Source organism: Chrysochloris asiatica, unplaced genomic scaffold, assembly GCF_000296735.1.
Source record: "Chrysochloris asiatica unplaced genomic scaffold, ChrAsi1.0 scaffold00047, whole genome shotgun sequence".
NCBI lineage: Eukaryota > Metazoa > Chordata > Mammalia > Afrosoricida > Chrysochloridae > Chrysochloris > Chrysochloris asiatica.
Window position 1 is genome coordinate 19,612,425 of NW_006408565.1, and position 16,086 is coordinate 19,628,510.

Consider the following 16,086-nt stretch of genomic DNA (forward strand, 5'->3'; position numbering starts at 1 on the left):
AGTCCTGCCTTGAGAGTGAACGCAGCATGGAAGGCCTCCACTTTCCTCTTCCTAAGGCCTCTCCCTTGACACTTGACACTCAGGTGGAGGTCACCTGCTTCCCACCAGATCTGGTACCAGCAGCAGAATGCAGTTACACCCAGCTACTGGACAGGAGGAACATGAGGGCCAAGGATCAGGACCCAAGTCTTCTAGCGCCCTCTGGACTGGACCAGAGACTGGGCCTGCTGTGGACTTCCCACCTGCACATCCAACACCTGCTCCATCTGCCTGGTCCCAGAACCAGAAACCCCCCTTCTCTCTCAAACCCAACAGCACGCTAGGGAGGTGCAGGGGATGCTGGGAAGATATGTCCACAGGCGACCCCTTCAAAGGGTGGCTCATAGATACTGCAGTTGGGGGTGGGGCCCTGGCAGTAGATGTTGAGGTAGCTGCGATGCTCCTCGTTGTATTTCTGGTTTGGAAAGCACAGAACGACATTCTTGTCACACTCACACGTCTGCTTGTCACACTCTGTCTTGTTGAGCTCGCCTGTGGGGAAGGGGAGAGACAAAGGCTATGGGTGAAGGGCTGGCAGCCCAGCTGGGATGAGGGGAGACAGAAGGAGAGCACTGACTAAAGGAGTCCTGTGCTTTTCAAAAGGTGGTCCTGGGCCAGCAATATCAGCATCACCTGAAAACCCTGCCAAAGCCTGAGGTGTCCAGGAGGCCTGTTAATGTTGGAGAAGTTCTGGAGTCCAACACAGACATTGGGATGTTTCTTCAGTTTGGGGAAACTGAGGTCTGAAGGAGGGTGGACTTGCCTAAGTCCCCCAGTGAGACAGAGACAGAGCTGGAACGGAGCCTCCACCCCGAGACCAGTGACTTTCAGCTTCCCCAACCCCTTCTCTTCATTCAGAGCCTCAGAATGCCCCCCTGGAGGTGGTAGTAGGCTTGAGGGAGAAAATGTTTGGAAACAGCTTCATTCAGTACTTAGCGCTTGTTGTTGTTAGGTGCGGTGGAGTCAATTCTGACTTGTGGTAACCTCATAGGACAGAGTGGGACTACCCCATAAAGTTTCCTAGGCTGTAATCTTTTCAGGAGCTTAGTGGTTATGAATTGGGCTACTAATCTCACGGTCAGCAGTTCGAAACTACCAGCTATTCCACAGGAGAAAGATGAGGCTTTCTGCTCTCATAAAGATTTATAGCCTCAGAAACCGCTATGAGTCGGAACCAACTCCATGGCACATAACAACAACAACAACAATCTTTTCAGAAGGAGCTCTGGTAGCATCGTAGTTACGAATCAGGCTGCAAACCTTAAGGTCAGCAGTTCGAAACTACCAGCCACTCCATGGGAGAAAGATGAGGCTTTTTGCTCCCATAAAGATTTACAGATTTACAGCCTCGAAAACCCTGTACAGGGTCGCTACGAGTCGGAACCGACTCGACGGCACTTAACAACAACAATAACAATCTTTTCAGGGGCTGATCATGTGATCTTCGAACCACTAACCTTTCAGTTAGCACTCATGTGCTTAATGACGGCATCACCAACGCTCCTTATTAAGCAAGCGCTTAATAATGTTATCTGCTGCTGTCTTTGTTATTATTGTTGTTGTTGTTGTTAAGTGCCGTTGAGTCGGGTCCGACCCATAGCGACCCTGTACAGGGTTTCCGAGGGTGTAAATCTCCAGAAATCATCTAGCCTGGTGGTTCTTATCCTTGTGTGGCCATTAGAATCAGCTGGAAGCCTTGTTAAAGCACAGACCCCTGGGCCCCACCCCAACGGCTTCTGAGTCAGGAGGACGGGGTCTGAGAACATGCATTTCCAACAGTTTCCCTGGGGACGCTGTTAATGTTGATTCAGGGAACACGCTTTGAGAACCACTGAGTATAAGTCATTAATTTTCAAACTTTCAAGTCTTTCATCAGCAGACTTCTTTCTTTTAAATTAAAACTCTTTGCAGAAACACTGAGAGAGAAACAGCTGAACATATCAAATCTATTAAAGAGTCGGTGGGACCCCTTTGGGGACACCCACTGTGGGGCAACAGACTCCGACGTCCCCAGGAATCCCTGGAACCCAGAGTGCAGCTCACTGCTTTAGGTTACTTTGCTGTCTCCTTTCCTTGAACTCCTTTAATGAGAAGACATCCTTCTCTCAAGCCAACCCCTCTGCAACCCCATATTTGAACAGCAGAACACAGGGACCACAGAGCCCCAGGTTTCCTAGTGGTCTCAGATAAGCCCAGCTCCCCACAAGACTGTTTCCAGAGGACAGGAGACATGAGTTTCTTTGCAAAGCTGGCAAATGAACAACTTGCAGAGCCTCATGAAGACCAGGAGGCAAAAGGAGCCTGTTGACTGTCCAGGGGGCTGGGCCTGTTAGCTCAGGTGCTGCTTTGATGCATCTGTCATGTGCAGAGCCACCAGTGGAAACTTGGAAGTCCTGCAAACACCAGGGCCCTGTCATGGGCCACCTCTCCTGGTGTGGTCCCAATGACTGAACTGGAAGGGAGGGAGTCTTCTCAGACCCAAAGCCTTCAATGCACCCATAGGGGAGTGAGGCCAGGTGGGAAGGGGTCTCATCTAGGTTCACACAGTGAGGAGATGGAGGTCAATCCCAGGACTCCAAGTCCTAGGCCAGTGCTTCACAAGGTCAGGGCAGAGAAGGGCAGGCCTAGAATCACCTAGGGTTCTAGTTAAAAACGTGGATTCCTGGGCCTCATCCAGACACATGGAACTAGCATCACTCCCTAAACTCCCCAAAGCTTCAGAATCATGAGGATGGAGAACCAGGTGTCTTGTCTAGGCTTGGGGATTTGAGCACACCAGGAGACCTACTAGACCCCCATACCTAGGGCTGCCAGGGTTAGCAAAAACAAAAACGGGCCACTCAGTTAAACTGAAATCTCAGATATGCACCCAATAATGTTTTAGTATAAATATGACCAACGAGATGGAATGGCACAGTGACAGCAGCAATGGGCTCAAACGATCTGGAGGTTGGCACAGTACCAGACAGTGTTTCATTCTGTTGTGCATAAAGTCACTAAGAGTCAGTACCAACTTTATGACACCTACCAACAACAACAATAATGTCCTACTTATACTAATATTTCATTTTATAATGATTTTAATTCACTTTGTACATAGATGAATTAAGTTTAGATGAATTGTTGTTGTTAGGTGCCATCGAGTTGGCATCGACTCATAGTGACCTTATGCACAGCAGAACGAAACAATGTCCGATCCTGGGCCAACTTCACTACTGTTGCCACACTTGAGTCCATCGAAGCTGTCACCTGGCCAATCCATCTTATTGAGGGTCTTCCTCTTTTTCACTGACCCTCCATCTTACAAAACATGATATCCTTCTCCAGCGACTGTTCCCTCCTGACAATATGTCCAAAGTATGAGAGACGAAGTTTGGCCATCTTGGCCTCTAAGGAGCACTCTGGTTGCACTTCTTCCAAAACAGATCTATTGGTTCTTTTGGCAGCCCATGGCACTTTAAGTATGCTCCTCCAAGACCATAATTCAAAGGCATCAATTCTTCTACAATCTACTTTACTCACTGTCTAACTTGCACATGCATATTAGGTTATTGAAAATACCACGGCTTTGTTCAGGCGCACCTTAGTCCTCAAGCTGACATCTTTGCTCTTCAACACTTTTAAAAAGTCTTGTGCAGCAGATTTGCCTAATGCAATACGTCGTCTGATCTCTTGACTGCTGGTCAACTATTAGATGAATAGTTAGCTTTTTTAGAGTAAGTATATCCCATGTAATATTGAGGAGATGCTTATACTAAAACATGATGGGTGTTTATCTGAAACTCTAATTTGACTGTATTTCTCTGATGGCACCTAACAATAAAAACAACAGCCAACAACCCTATTCAGAGGAGTACTGGTAGTGTAGTGGATTCTGAGCTGGGCTGCTAAAGGAAAGGTCAGTATTTTAAATCTACCAGCCACTCCGCAGAAAAAAAGATGAAACTTTTGAATGCTCCCATAAAGATTTACAGCCTTGGAAACCCAATTCAGGGTCACTATGCGTTAGAACCTGTTTGACAACACATCACCACCACCACCCTGCCCAGAGAGCCCCACGACCAGCAGGAGAGGCTGGCAGTCCATGGCTTTCCCCTGGGGCCCTGATAGTCAGGGAGGGACTCACTGCAGACAATTGTATCATTCTCAATAGTGTAGTCATAATGGTCCACGTAGGGGTGGCAGCCCAGATCGAAGAGCTTCTGGTAGCAGCAGTCATGGGCATGACAGCACCTGTGGATGGGCAGAGGCACTCTCATCAACTCTTCTAGTCCCTCATTGGTCAGACTTGCAGACTGAGGCCCAGAGAGGGGTGACTACTTGCTCGAAGTCACACAGCAGGCAGTGAGCAGCAGAGCTGGGACCAGTGCCCCAGTTTCTGTCTGTGGTCCTCCCTCTTTGTCCTATCCTCCCAAGATTCCCAGGATGCAGCTGCAAGAGGGTCAGGTGGTCCAGCAAATGTGATCAGCATGTGACTGCTACCTGTCTGCACAGGCTGTCCCTGGCTGTGCATAATGGCCAAGGATGGACAAAAGTCCAGAGGATCACGTTGAGATGGAGGGTTGGAGGGCAAGAAGCCAATGTGGCTGCACCCATCACCTTGGGAGGACTATTTGTTTTGTCTCCAGTGAAACTGGACTTGGTGCTGGCTGTTGTAGGGAGTAGGGGAAGAAGACAAGGCATGGCCTCTAGGAGCTCCCAGTCAATATGAGGAAGCACTCGTCCGATGGGACAGGGCTCACAGTCCTTGACCTCCAGTCCCTGAGCTCCATCACCTTGTCTGACGGGACAGGGCTCACAGTCCTTGCCTATCCAGAACGTTAGATGTCTGACTATTGTTTCCACGTGTGCTTTGGGGCAGATCATAGGTCCCTTACTAGTGAGAGGGGGGTGTTCAAATGTCTTCAACCCTGAGACCCTGGGAATGGACAACAGAAAGTGTCTAAGACAGCTGGAGATTCACACATCAAAGGCCACAAACTCATCAAAGAAGCCACTCCCACTTCTCAGACGTGGAGATAAGAGTGACCTTCTGCTGCCCGCACCCGTCCCTGACAGCAGCCCGGCCACCCTGGAACCTACCAGTCCACCCCATCCATGGGCAGGCCTCTCCCCCCCAGCCCACAGTAGCAGCCGTAGCCCACGAAGGCCCGGATGGCGTTTCTCCCCGTGATGGCTTCCACCATGGTCTTGAGGTTGAACAGGCTGCCCTGGGCAGTGGGCAAAACTGCAAGAAAACAAAGGGAGCTCCGTGAGCTCAAGAACCAAGTTACTCTTGTTCCCACCTCAAGCCCTCACAATCCTGAGAAAATGATAGCTGCTTTCTGTGGAATGCTTGCAAGTCCCTTCCAGGCATTAGGACACTCAGAGCTACCCTGTAAGGTGCTATTATTACTCCCATTTCAAGGAAGAGGAGATTGAGGCACAGAGCACTTAAGGAACTTGTCCTGTTGTCAGAAAGTGGTGGAGACAGAATGTGGACAAGGCAGTCAGAGTCTGGAGCCAGCAGTGCTTGCTTCTGGGGGAGAGGGGAATCGAAGGGTGAGCACACTAGGATGGGTTGAGGAAATGCCACATGCAGTTGTGAGCCACAGAGGTTTGACTCTGGGTCCTTCCTTTCATGCCTGCCCAAGTACTTCAGCTTCCAGCTGGATACAGTGTCCCCACCATGGTCCCAGGCTGGCGCATCTCAGGATTCATCCAGAGACAATTCTGTGCTTCATATGCTAGGCTGACGTCAGCTACAAGAGGGTTGCTTTCCATGTGGGTGTCACACACACTCATGCACACATATACACCCACATGCACACTCACACACTCACATATATATGCACACTCACTGCCATACAGCATTGTGAACACATGTAAGCACACTTACACTTGTGCACACACTTTCATACATTATGTACACACACATGCACATGTGCATATGCATGTGCAGGCATGCTCACAGTGCCATACATCATATATGCACACATGTGGTCACACATCACACATTACACATATTCATGCACACTCACAGCTATGTGCATGCTTCCATGCATTATTTGCACATGCATGTACACTCAGTCAGACATGCACTACAATACACCATGTGTGCATATACATGCACACTCACATGCATGCATGAGCACACTGCCATACATCATGTGTGCACACATACACACTCACATGCATGCATGAGCACATTGTCATACATCATGTGTGCGCACGCATACAGGCACACTCACATTATTCATGAACACACTGTCATACATCATGTGTGCACACACATATATACACACTCAATGCATACATGAGCACACTGCCATACATCCTGTGTATACATGTGTACACTCACATGCATGAACACACCATCACACATCATGTATGCATACACATATACACACATGCATGCATGAGCACACTGCCATACATCATATTACAACACACATATGTACTCACATGCATTCATGAGCACACTGTCACACATCATGTGTGCACACACATATATACACACTCAATGCATACATGAGCACATATTCATGTGTTGTGTGTGTGCACACATGCACACTCATGTATGTGCACGCACACTCATTCACATTTTCATGTATTGTGTGTGCACACATCTGCACTCACACATGCATAAACATGCACACACATTCTTACACACTGTGTATGCCCCCACACACTTGCACACATACACTCGTTCCTTCACCCTTTGGCCATGTCATTGTGAAGCCTGCCAGGCCCACACTGCCAACTCCAGGACCGTTGTCTCCCCTGTGCATTTCCTTCCTTCCTCGGTCTTCTGCTGCTTCCTGATCTGCTCCTGACACAAGGCTGAGTCCAGGCTCTGTGCTTGGTACTCCTCTGGTGAGGCACCCTGCACCCCTTCTTGTGTGGGTGATGAGACTGCCCTTCTTGTGTGGGTGATGAGACTGAGGCTGGAAGGGTCATACAGCCTGGCAATGGCAGAGCTCAGATAGGAAGCCAGGCTGGGTTCCCAGAGCAGGGATATTCTCTGCCCCACAGCATAGCTCCCATCAGCCCACTCAGCCCTCTGGGCTCCCGCAGCTGTGCCTGGGTTTAGGTGTCCACTCCTCTAGCCACATCCTTCACCCTGATCCACAGTCTGAGCTAGGGAAGGTGCCAGGGAATGGAAGAAACCAATAGTTCCAGAAACAGGGCTAGGTGGAGTCCTAAAGCCACTCTTGCCTGCTTCTTTGGATGCAACTGTCAAACATTTCTAGTGAAAGGGAACTCAACAGAATTGGAAGAGCACAGACTTTAAAGTCACACATTGCTGGGGGCAGAGGCGTCTGATCAGGCAGAAAGCTCCCTGTCACTCCATTTTCTCATCTGTAAAGTGGGAATAGCAAACCCAGTCTCGACAGATTGGATAGGCAATTTGGCACCTGACACATGTAAGACCCTCACTGCTTTTCTGCACCCCATGAGGAAGGGGTCAAAATGTGAGAACTCGTCATCCACACTCCATCAGCCTGAAAAGCTCCCCCTTTATCTGTGCAAATATTACCCTGGGGAGCAGGCAGCTTCAACCCTCAGGACTCTCTGACCATTAACTTTATAAGTTGATATAAGGAAACAGTGAGAAACTTACCCAGATACACACACACAGGGCGGACATATAAACACACACACTCACACACTCTGTCACATGTTCACACCTCAGATGATACACACTCACCTCACACGACCTCTACTCACCTCACTCACACACACGTACCTCACACACAGACATACACACATACCTCATACATGCACATAGATACACACTCACTCACCTCAAACTACCTCTACACATTTCGCACACACACATTTAAACCATATAACACACATCTCACACTCATATTCACTTGTGCACAGACACACACAACTCACACACACCTCATCTGTTCACACACACACCTCATACCACACTCTCTTACATAATGTGCACACTCAAACTTGCACGCACCTCACAAACATATGCACACACAGAGCACTGAGGGATAATAAGTGTTCGGAAGCCAAGGGCCACATCTACACCCCCTCTCCAACTACACGCAGCAATAACTGTGTCAAACCAAAGACTTTCTTCCTAACTAGCGTTTTCTAAATAATCGGTCGCTTGACCTAAATCCAACCAACAATTTCTCATGTCTGGCCAAATTCAACCTTACTTTTGTGTTTGTTTGCTTCCGGTATGTATTTCTTTTCTTTAAGTTAGTCTGTGTTCAGGCAATGCTTAACTGGCTATATAAAAAGCCAGCGAGAGGTTCAGTCTACATTCCATGCACCTGAGTCACCAGCCACCCAACTTCTAGATGTGTGGCAAGGGTCAGATTTTTTCAGAAACTTCAATTGAGTGGACCCTTTGATCCTTGGTGCCCTGGGGTACCACAAGGGAGAGAAGTCTCGGAAGTTTTCCCGCCATATGCCTATCATGTGCAAAAAATGTTTTTTCTTGCACATTCATTCATACACACATATCTATCCTTCCAGATACACTCGTATGCAGATATATGGACTCTTTTCTAGTCCTGGTGTGGTGCTGTAGGATAAGCACTAGACCACAATGTCAGTTTGAACCAAAAGGTCAGTAGCTGAACCCCACCATCCGCTCTTCAGAAACCCTATACAGGGTGGCTATGGGTCAGAACCGACTCAAAAGCACTTAACAACAACAACAACACCAAAAGAAGAAACAAATCAGTTGTAGAAGAAACACAACCAGAATATTCCTTAGAAGCAAGGATGGCAAAACTTAAACTCACTGACAGTATGCACATCGTTAGGAAAGACCCTTCCTAGAAAAGGCCATGGTGGTTAGTAAAGTAGTTGTTGGTGGTGGTGGTAGGTGCCATAGAGTTGGTACTGACTCATAGCGGCCCTATGCACAGCAGAACAAAACACTGCCCGATCCTGGGCCAGCCTCACTATTGTTGCCACGCTTGAGTCCATCAATGCTACCACCTGGCCAATCCATCTCATTGGGGTCTTTCTCTTTTTCTCTGATCCTCCACCCTACCAAACATGATATCCTTCTCCAGCGACTGGGCCCTCCTGACAATATGTCAAAAGTATGAGAGATGAAGTTTGGCCATCCTGGCCTCCAAGGAGTACTCTGGCTGCACTTCTTCCAACATGGATCTGTTGGTTCTTTTGGCAGCCCATGGCACTTTCAATATTCACCTCCAATACCATAACTCAAAAGCATCAATTCTTCTACAGTCTTCCTTATTTACTGTCCAGCTTTCGCATGCGTATGAAAGCAGAGAATATCAGAAAGATATTTACCTGTGCTTTATTGACTACGCAAAGACTTTTAATTGTGTGGATCATAACAAGCTATGGACAACATTGTGAAGTATGAGTATTCCGGAACACTTAATTGTGCTCATGAAGAATCTGTACCTGGACCAAGAGGCAGTTGTTAGAACAGAACATGGGAATACTGAATGGTTTAAAATTAAGAAAGGTGTGCGACAAGGTTGTATTATTTCACCATACTTATTCAACCTGTATGCTGAGCAAATCATCCAATAACCTGAGTTCTATGAAGAAAAACATGGCATCAGGATTGGAGGAAGACTCATTAACAACATGCGATATGCAGATGATACAACCTTGCTTGCTGAAAGTGAAGAGGATTTAAAACATTTACTGATGAAGATCAAAGAGCACAGCCTTTGGTATGGATTACATCTCAATGTCAAGAAAACAAAAATCCTCACCACTGGACCAATGGAGAAAAGATTGAAGTTGTCAAGGACTTCATTCTTCTTGGATCAACTATAAACACTCACAGAAGCAGCAGTCAAGAGATCAGACGACATATTGCACTAGGCAAATCTGCTGCACAGGAACTTTTTAAAGTGTTAAAGAACAGAGATGTCAGCTTGAGGACTAAGGTACGCCTGACCCAGCCCATGGTATTTTCAATAACCTCATATGCATGGTAAAGTAGAGGGTCAGTGAAAATGAGGGCACCCCTCAATAAGATGGATTGACACAACAGCCACAGCAATAGATTTGAACATACCACCCATTATGAAGATGGTGTAGGACTGGGCAACATTTTATTCTGTTATCCATCAGATCACCATGAGTCAGAGCCCTGACTTGAAAGCAACTAGCAACAATACATTTATATACATACTTTATTTACATACATACCACATTGATACACATATCACTAAATACAAACAGACTCACTCGGATGCCAACATGGACACATATGTATTCATGTATGCTGTAAACATAGACAACACCCAACACCCAGGCACACCTTCACACACAGTAGGTCCAACACTCACACACAAATGCATTACTTCATGTACACATGTATACACATTCCTAACGATACACTTCTCTGTACACAAGCACTCGGATTTTGCCAGGGCACCCACGTACCCAGCAAACGCTAACATTTTATGATGCTTTCTTAACTCTGGGCCCTGCCCCCTTGAGGCTCATAAATGCGACTGCCCCTGGCATGTTGACAGGTGACTAAGGAGTAAACAGTCCAGGAAAGTAGGATGGAGCCCAGCAGGGGGCTGAAACAGGATGTGGGGGCCCATAGAGATGAAGTGAGAGACCCAAGTTCTCACTGCCAGTCAGTTGACCCCAGCTTAGGATGCCCAAGGTCACAGAGATGGGCTGGGGAGAGGGAGAAAAGGAGGAGTCTCGCTCAAAGCATTTACTCACTGCTGCTTGCCAGGATGATGATGGCGAAGAGCTTCTTCATACCCAGGTTAGATCTGTGAGAGGGAGAAACCCAGGTCCTGAATCCGTCCTCTCCTCCTTCCTGCAGTTCTGGATCTGTTGCATCCTCGCCATCAACACTGGCCCAGATGCCCCAGTTGTTGCAGTCAAGCCCTGCGATTAGCTCCTCCAGGAAGGTCCAAGTACCTCCCTGTGTGCCCTGCTCCTCCTGGAGGATTAGACACTGGATGGTGGAGCCAGGAAGCACCTTACTGGTCTTACACTCTGAATAGGAACCCCGCCCTGCATCAACTCCAAGATGTTCACCATTGTTGGGGGTTGGGCTATTGTCTTGGATTATAACCAGCCCATCTTCCACATATCGTCCTGAGACAGTAATGCTGCAACCTAACCTGGGGGCTAGGTCTTGAACCCAGAGACAAGAGTTTTCTGGGTTCTAGTTCTAACTCGGCTTCCAAATGCTATGTGACTGAAGGCAGATCCATTAGCCTCTCTGGGTCTCAAGTACCCCATGAGGTTGACTAGATGACCCTTAAGGTCCTGCTATCCCTGAAAATGCAGTAACATTTCTCATCTCCTCATTCTGAGAATCTGAGCACTTCTTTCTGGAGAAATGAACTCTAGGAGTGAGTCTCCCACCACCCAAACCTTGCCTTCTCCATGGGGGATTCCATCCCAGGATAGTAGACACGTACCTGGAGGTTCTCCAAGCAGAGGAGGCCCTGAAGCAAGAGGATGCACATCCAGAGCAATGTCTACCCAGCGCCTTCTTCCTGAACCCTTTGGGGTTGGCCCGTGCCCCATCTGCCATGTTCTGGATTCTGGGGGGCCAGCGACATAGGGCTCGCAAGGTCCACAATCTGCTTTTAAGTTTCTGGGGCACAGACCCCAGCTTCACAGATGCCACGCACACTGGCAGGGCAAGGCCAGGGCAGTACCCCCAGGCAAGAGGCAGGTGACACATGCCCTAGAAAAAGAAGGCTCCTCCTCTTCCCTCCCACCTCCGCTGCCCTGCCCACAGACTGCTGGCCAAGTTCCCACCCACAGCTGTGGGGTGTGCTCTGTCTGCGGGGGTGGGGGCTTGTGCCCTGACCAGGAGTCAGCTCCTCTCCAACACATGTATCCACATCTGGAAGGAGGTTCCTTCATGTGGAAGAGAAAGTCCACCCACGTCTTTGTTTCTTAGTGCTTCTGTGACAGAAATACTAGTGGATGGCTTTGACAAACACAAACGTATTTTCTCACAGTTTGTTGTTGTTTGGTGCCATAGACTCAGTTCTGACTCAAAGTATCTCATGGTACAACAGAACGAAACACTGCCTGATCTGGCACCATCTTCACAGTTGTTGCTAGGTTTGAGGCCATTGTTGTAGACACTGTGTCAATCCATCCTGTTGAAGGTCTTCCTCCTTTTCATCGGCCCTCTACCAACCATCATGTCCTTCTCCTGGAACTGATCCCTCCTGATGAAATACATGTCCAAAGTACATGGGATGAAGTCTTACCATCCTCACTTAGAAGGCATTCTGGCTGTATGTCTTCCAACACAGATTTGTTCATTCTTTTGACAGTCCACAGTATATTTAATATTCTTCGCCAACACCATAATTCAAAGGCAGCGATTCTTCTTCAGTCTTCCTTATTCATTGTACAGTTTTTGCAGGCATTTGAGGTGATTGGAAATACCATAGTCAGGCATACCTTAGTCCTCAAAGTGACATGTTTGCTTTTTAATACTTTAAAGGGACATTTTGCAACAGATTTGGCCAATGCAATACGTCATTTGATTTCCTGACTGGTGCTTCCATGAGTGTTGATTGTAGATCAAGTAAAATGAAATCCTGGACAAATTTCATCTTTTCTCCGTTTATCTTAATGTTGATTCTTGGTCCAATTGGAAGGATTTTTGTTTTCATTATGTTGAGGTGTAATGCATACTAAAAGCTGTATTCTTTGATCTTCATCAATAAATATTTTAAGTCCTCTTCATTTTCAGTAAGTACGATTGTGTCATCTGCATATCAAATGTTGTTAATGAGTCTTCCTCCAATTTTTATGCTGCATTCTTCTTCATATAATCCAGATTTTTGGATTATTTGCTCAGTGTATAGATTGAATTAAGTATGGTGAAAGAATACAACCCTGGTGCACACCTTTCCTGATTTTAAACCATGATATAGTCCCTTGTTCTATTTATAGTTTAAAGGCTAAAAGTCTGAATCCAAGACTCCAGCTCAAGGGGAAGGCTCTCTCTGTTCTCTCTGGAGAAAAATCCTTGTCTCTGCTTCTCTAGTGTTCCTTGGAGATCACCAAGTGTCAAATGTCTTTCCCTCATTTCTGCTTTTCCCTAGGCCTAATCTGCTTTTTAATATATAATCGCAAAAGTGACTGATTTAAGACACATCTACATTGATATGGTCGTATTAACATAGAAAAGAATTCCCTATTCCCAAATGAGGTTACGTCCACAGATATAGAGATCAGGATTCCAACACATACCTTGGTGGCGATGGTGGTATATGACATGGAGTCAGTTCCGACTCACATTGACCCTGTACTGGGTTTCCAAGGCTGTAAATCTTTACAGGAGCAGAAAGTCTCATCTTTCTCCCATGGAACAGCTGGTTGTTTTGAATTGCTGACCTTGAGGTTATCGGCCCAACTCATAACCACTATGCTACCACAGCTCCTTAACACATATCTTGTTGTTGTTATGTGCCGTAGAGTCAGTTCTGACTCATAGTGACCCTGCATAGGGTTTCTGAGACTGTAAATTTTACGGGAGTAGAAAGTCTCACCTTTCTCCCACAGAACAGCTGGTAGTTTTGAACTGCTGACCATGAGATTAGCAGCCAGATTCATAAGCACTACGCTACCAGAGCTCCTCGGGAACATAATTCAATCCATAGCAAATCCCTCTACAACTGGACAGGATTTAGTCCCCAAACTGGAAAGAACTGCCTATCCACATCTGGAAGGGATTTCCATCTTCTGGAAGCCTATTGGTCCCCACGCTGGTCAGAATACCCTGACTAAGACTCAGGGAGTCAGATGTCATGCAACTGGCAGGAAGTATCCCTGATGCATATCTAGAAGATCATACTGGCATGCCAGACTAGAGACCTCTTTGTTGGGGCCTGTCCTAGTCAGAGGCGAAACTATCAAAAATAGCACCTGTGGTAATTCGTTTGAACACTTTCATGACTGAATTCTTTTCTACTTTGAATGCTTTGTGGATATCATGTGTTTTCAGTAATGGAAGGCATGCTGAAATCAAGGAGGAAATTCTTTAGAGGTAATATGAATTTTGATACAATTGTGTGAGACTCATGTATCCCAAGTGGACTCTGGTAGTAGGATTGGTAGGGTGAGGTCCGTTTCTTCAGATGTACACAATTATACAGGCATGCTACAACTGGGATAACAGCTTCTTAAGAAATCTGAGAGGCTGAAAATGTTAGTGGGTAACATATGTTCCGTGGGTCACAAAAGGGTTACTTTGCTAAGCGGTCATTCACAGCTGACCATGGAAACTGCAATAGTTATTAGAAACTCTTCAGTGGTGCCCCATTCAAGTGTCACTCTGCCATACCTGACACACCTTAGGTGTGCCTCTGGACCTAGGCACTGTAGAATGTTTTGTAGCATCCCTGACATCTACTCACAAGACTCTGTAGTACCTCCATGAGTTGTGACAACCAAAACTGTCTCCAGATATTACCAACTATCTCTTTGGGGACAAAACTGTGTCTGCTTGAGAGCCTAGTGGATCTGTGGGTCAGTGGCATTTGCCTCTTGTTTGGAGAGTGAGAAGGTAGTTTGTGGGAAAGAGGGAACAGGAGAAACAACTGGTGCTTGAGCCCTAGGGTCCCTGATATACCAATGTGAGACCCTGAACAAAATAGTCTCTTCTCTCACCTCTGCATCCTCAGCTGTAGAATGAATACACTAAGGACCCATCACACATATGTCAGTTTGTCGTTCTGTGGTAGCTTACATGGTGCTGTGATGCTGGAGGTTAAACCACTGTCATTTCAATTACCAACAGGGTCACCTATGGTGGAGAAGTTTCAGCAGAGCTTCCAGACAAAGGTAGACTAAGAAGAAAAGCCTGATGGTCTACTTCTGAAAATCAGCCAACGAAAACCGCAGGGATCATAACAGAATATTGCCCTATTTAGCACTGTAAGAGGAGTCTCCAAAGTTGGAAGGCACTCAAAATGAACAGTGGCTACTATAATGGACTTGGAGCAGACCAGCGATCATGAAGATGGCTAGGACCAGGTGATGTTTTATTCTGTTGTATGTGGGGTCCCCATGAGTCAGAGACGATTCAACAACTAACAACAACAAAAGGACTCTTGCTAATAGATGTCAAATGTCATGTAGTGTCTAGCTTGTGGTAGATGCTTGGTTAAAGGTCTGATTGTTACTAATTGGAGACCAGTTCTCTAGCCTTGAGGTCAATTGAGATGACGGTTGGGTTGGGGGAGGGAAGGAAAAGAGCAGCCTTGGAAGTGGAAACTCCAAATAATCCCCTCACCTTTACCTTGGTCCTTCTCTCTGAGAGTGTCCCCAGACTTGCTGACAAGAGGTAGAAGAGACCCTCTAGGGCTTCTCTTCATACTTTTTACCTTTGTCAACTTCCTTTTCTGCATACACCAAACCAAATAGCTGGTCCCACAGGTCATTCTTTCCTTCTTCCAGCCCAACTCTTCTCCTGCCCATTCTCCAGCCCATCTCCTCTTCAGGAAATTCTCTTAGTTAAACTGCACATCCCTCCATGGGGAGGTATTAATTTGTGCTTGCTTATACATTCCTTTGTAAATGTATGTTGTGGGGTTTTGTTTTGGTTGTGGATCTTGACACTTCTTTCAGACTGAGGATCCCAAAGAACCGGGGGTCATAGTTCTTCCAAAGTCTAACCGGACAGGGCTTTCATCTGCTTTATCAGATGGGGATTTCTCAGAGGGGCTGGTCTGTCTTCACATGTCTGTACAAAGCAGTAAGTGAGGTACAGTACAGCCCCTACCCTAAAGTCACAACCTCTGTATCTTTCTCTGCTGGTTACTGAGTGTCAGTTAGATCGATGTCAGGAGAGACAAAACTGCAGTGGAGTGTTGTCATTTCCCATCTTGCCTTCCCACAGGACATGCTGGCTGGGCTGGTCTTTGGAGAGAGTACACCATTGAGGGAAAGGATAGGATCTTCCCCCTCCTTTGCCCTTCCCCTACAAGTACAGACTGTTCAATAATGATGAAGTCAATAACAAACTGGTCCACCCAGTAATTCCACTTCTGGGACTGTAAACCAAAACAAGAGCCTCAGGTGTTCCCA

At 46.8% G+C, this 16,086-nt stretch overlaps 1 protein-coding gene across 1 annotated transcript; it reads right to left on the reverse strand.

Annotated features, from left to right (window-relative positions):
* Positions 1–319: 319 nt before the first annotated feature.
* Positions 320–11,560, reverse strand: PLA2G2F (phospholipase A2, group IIF). The gene is made up of 5 exons (XM_006862358.1): positions 11,445–11,560; positions 10,732–10,784; positions 5,122–5,266; positions 4,166–4,272; positions 320–531 (listed from the first exon to the last, which is right to left on the reverse strand). Exons 1-5 carry the CDS (start codon positions 11,558–11,560, stop codon positions 320–322), a joined length of 633 nt encoding a protein of 210 aa, XP_006862420.1.
* Between the last annotated feature and the right edge of the window lie 4,526 nt (positions 11,561–16,086).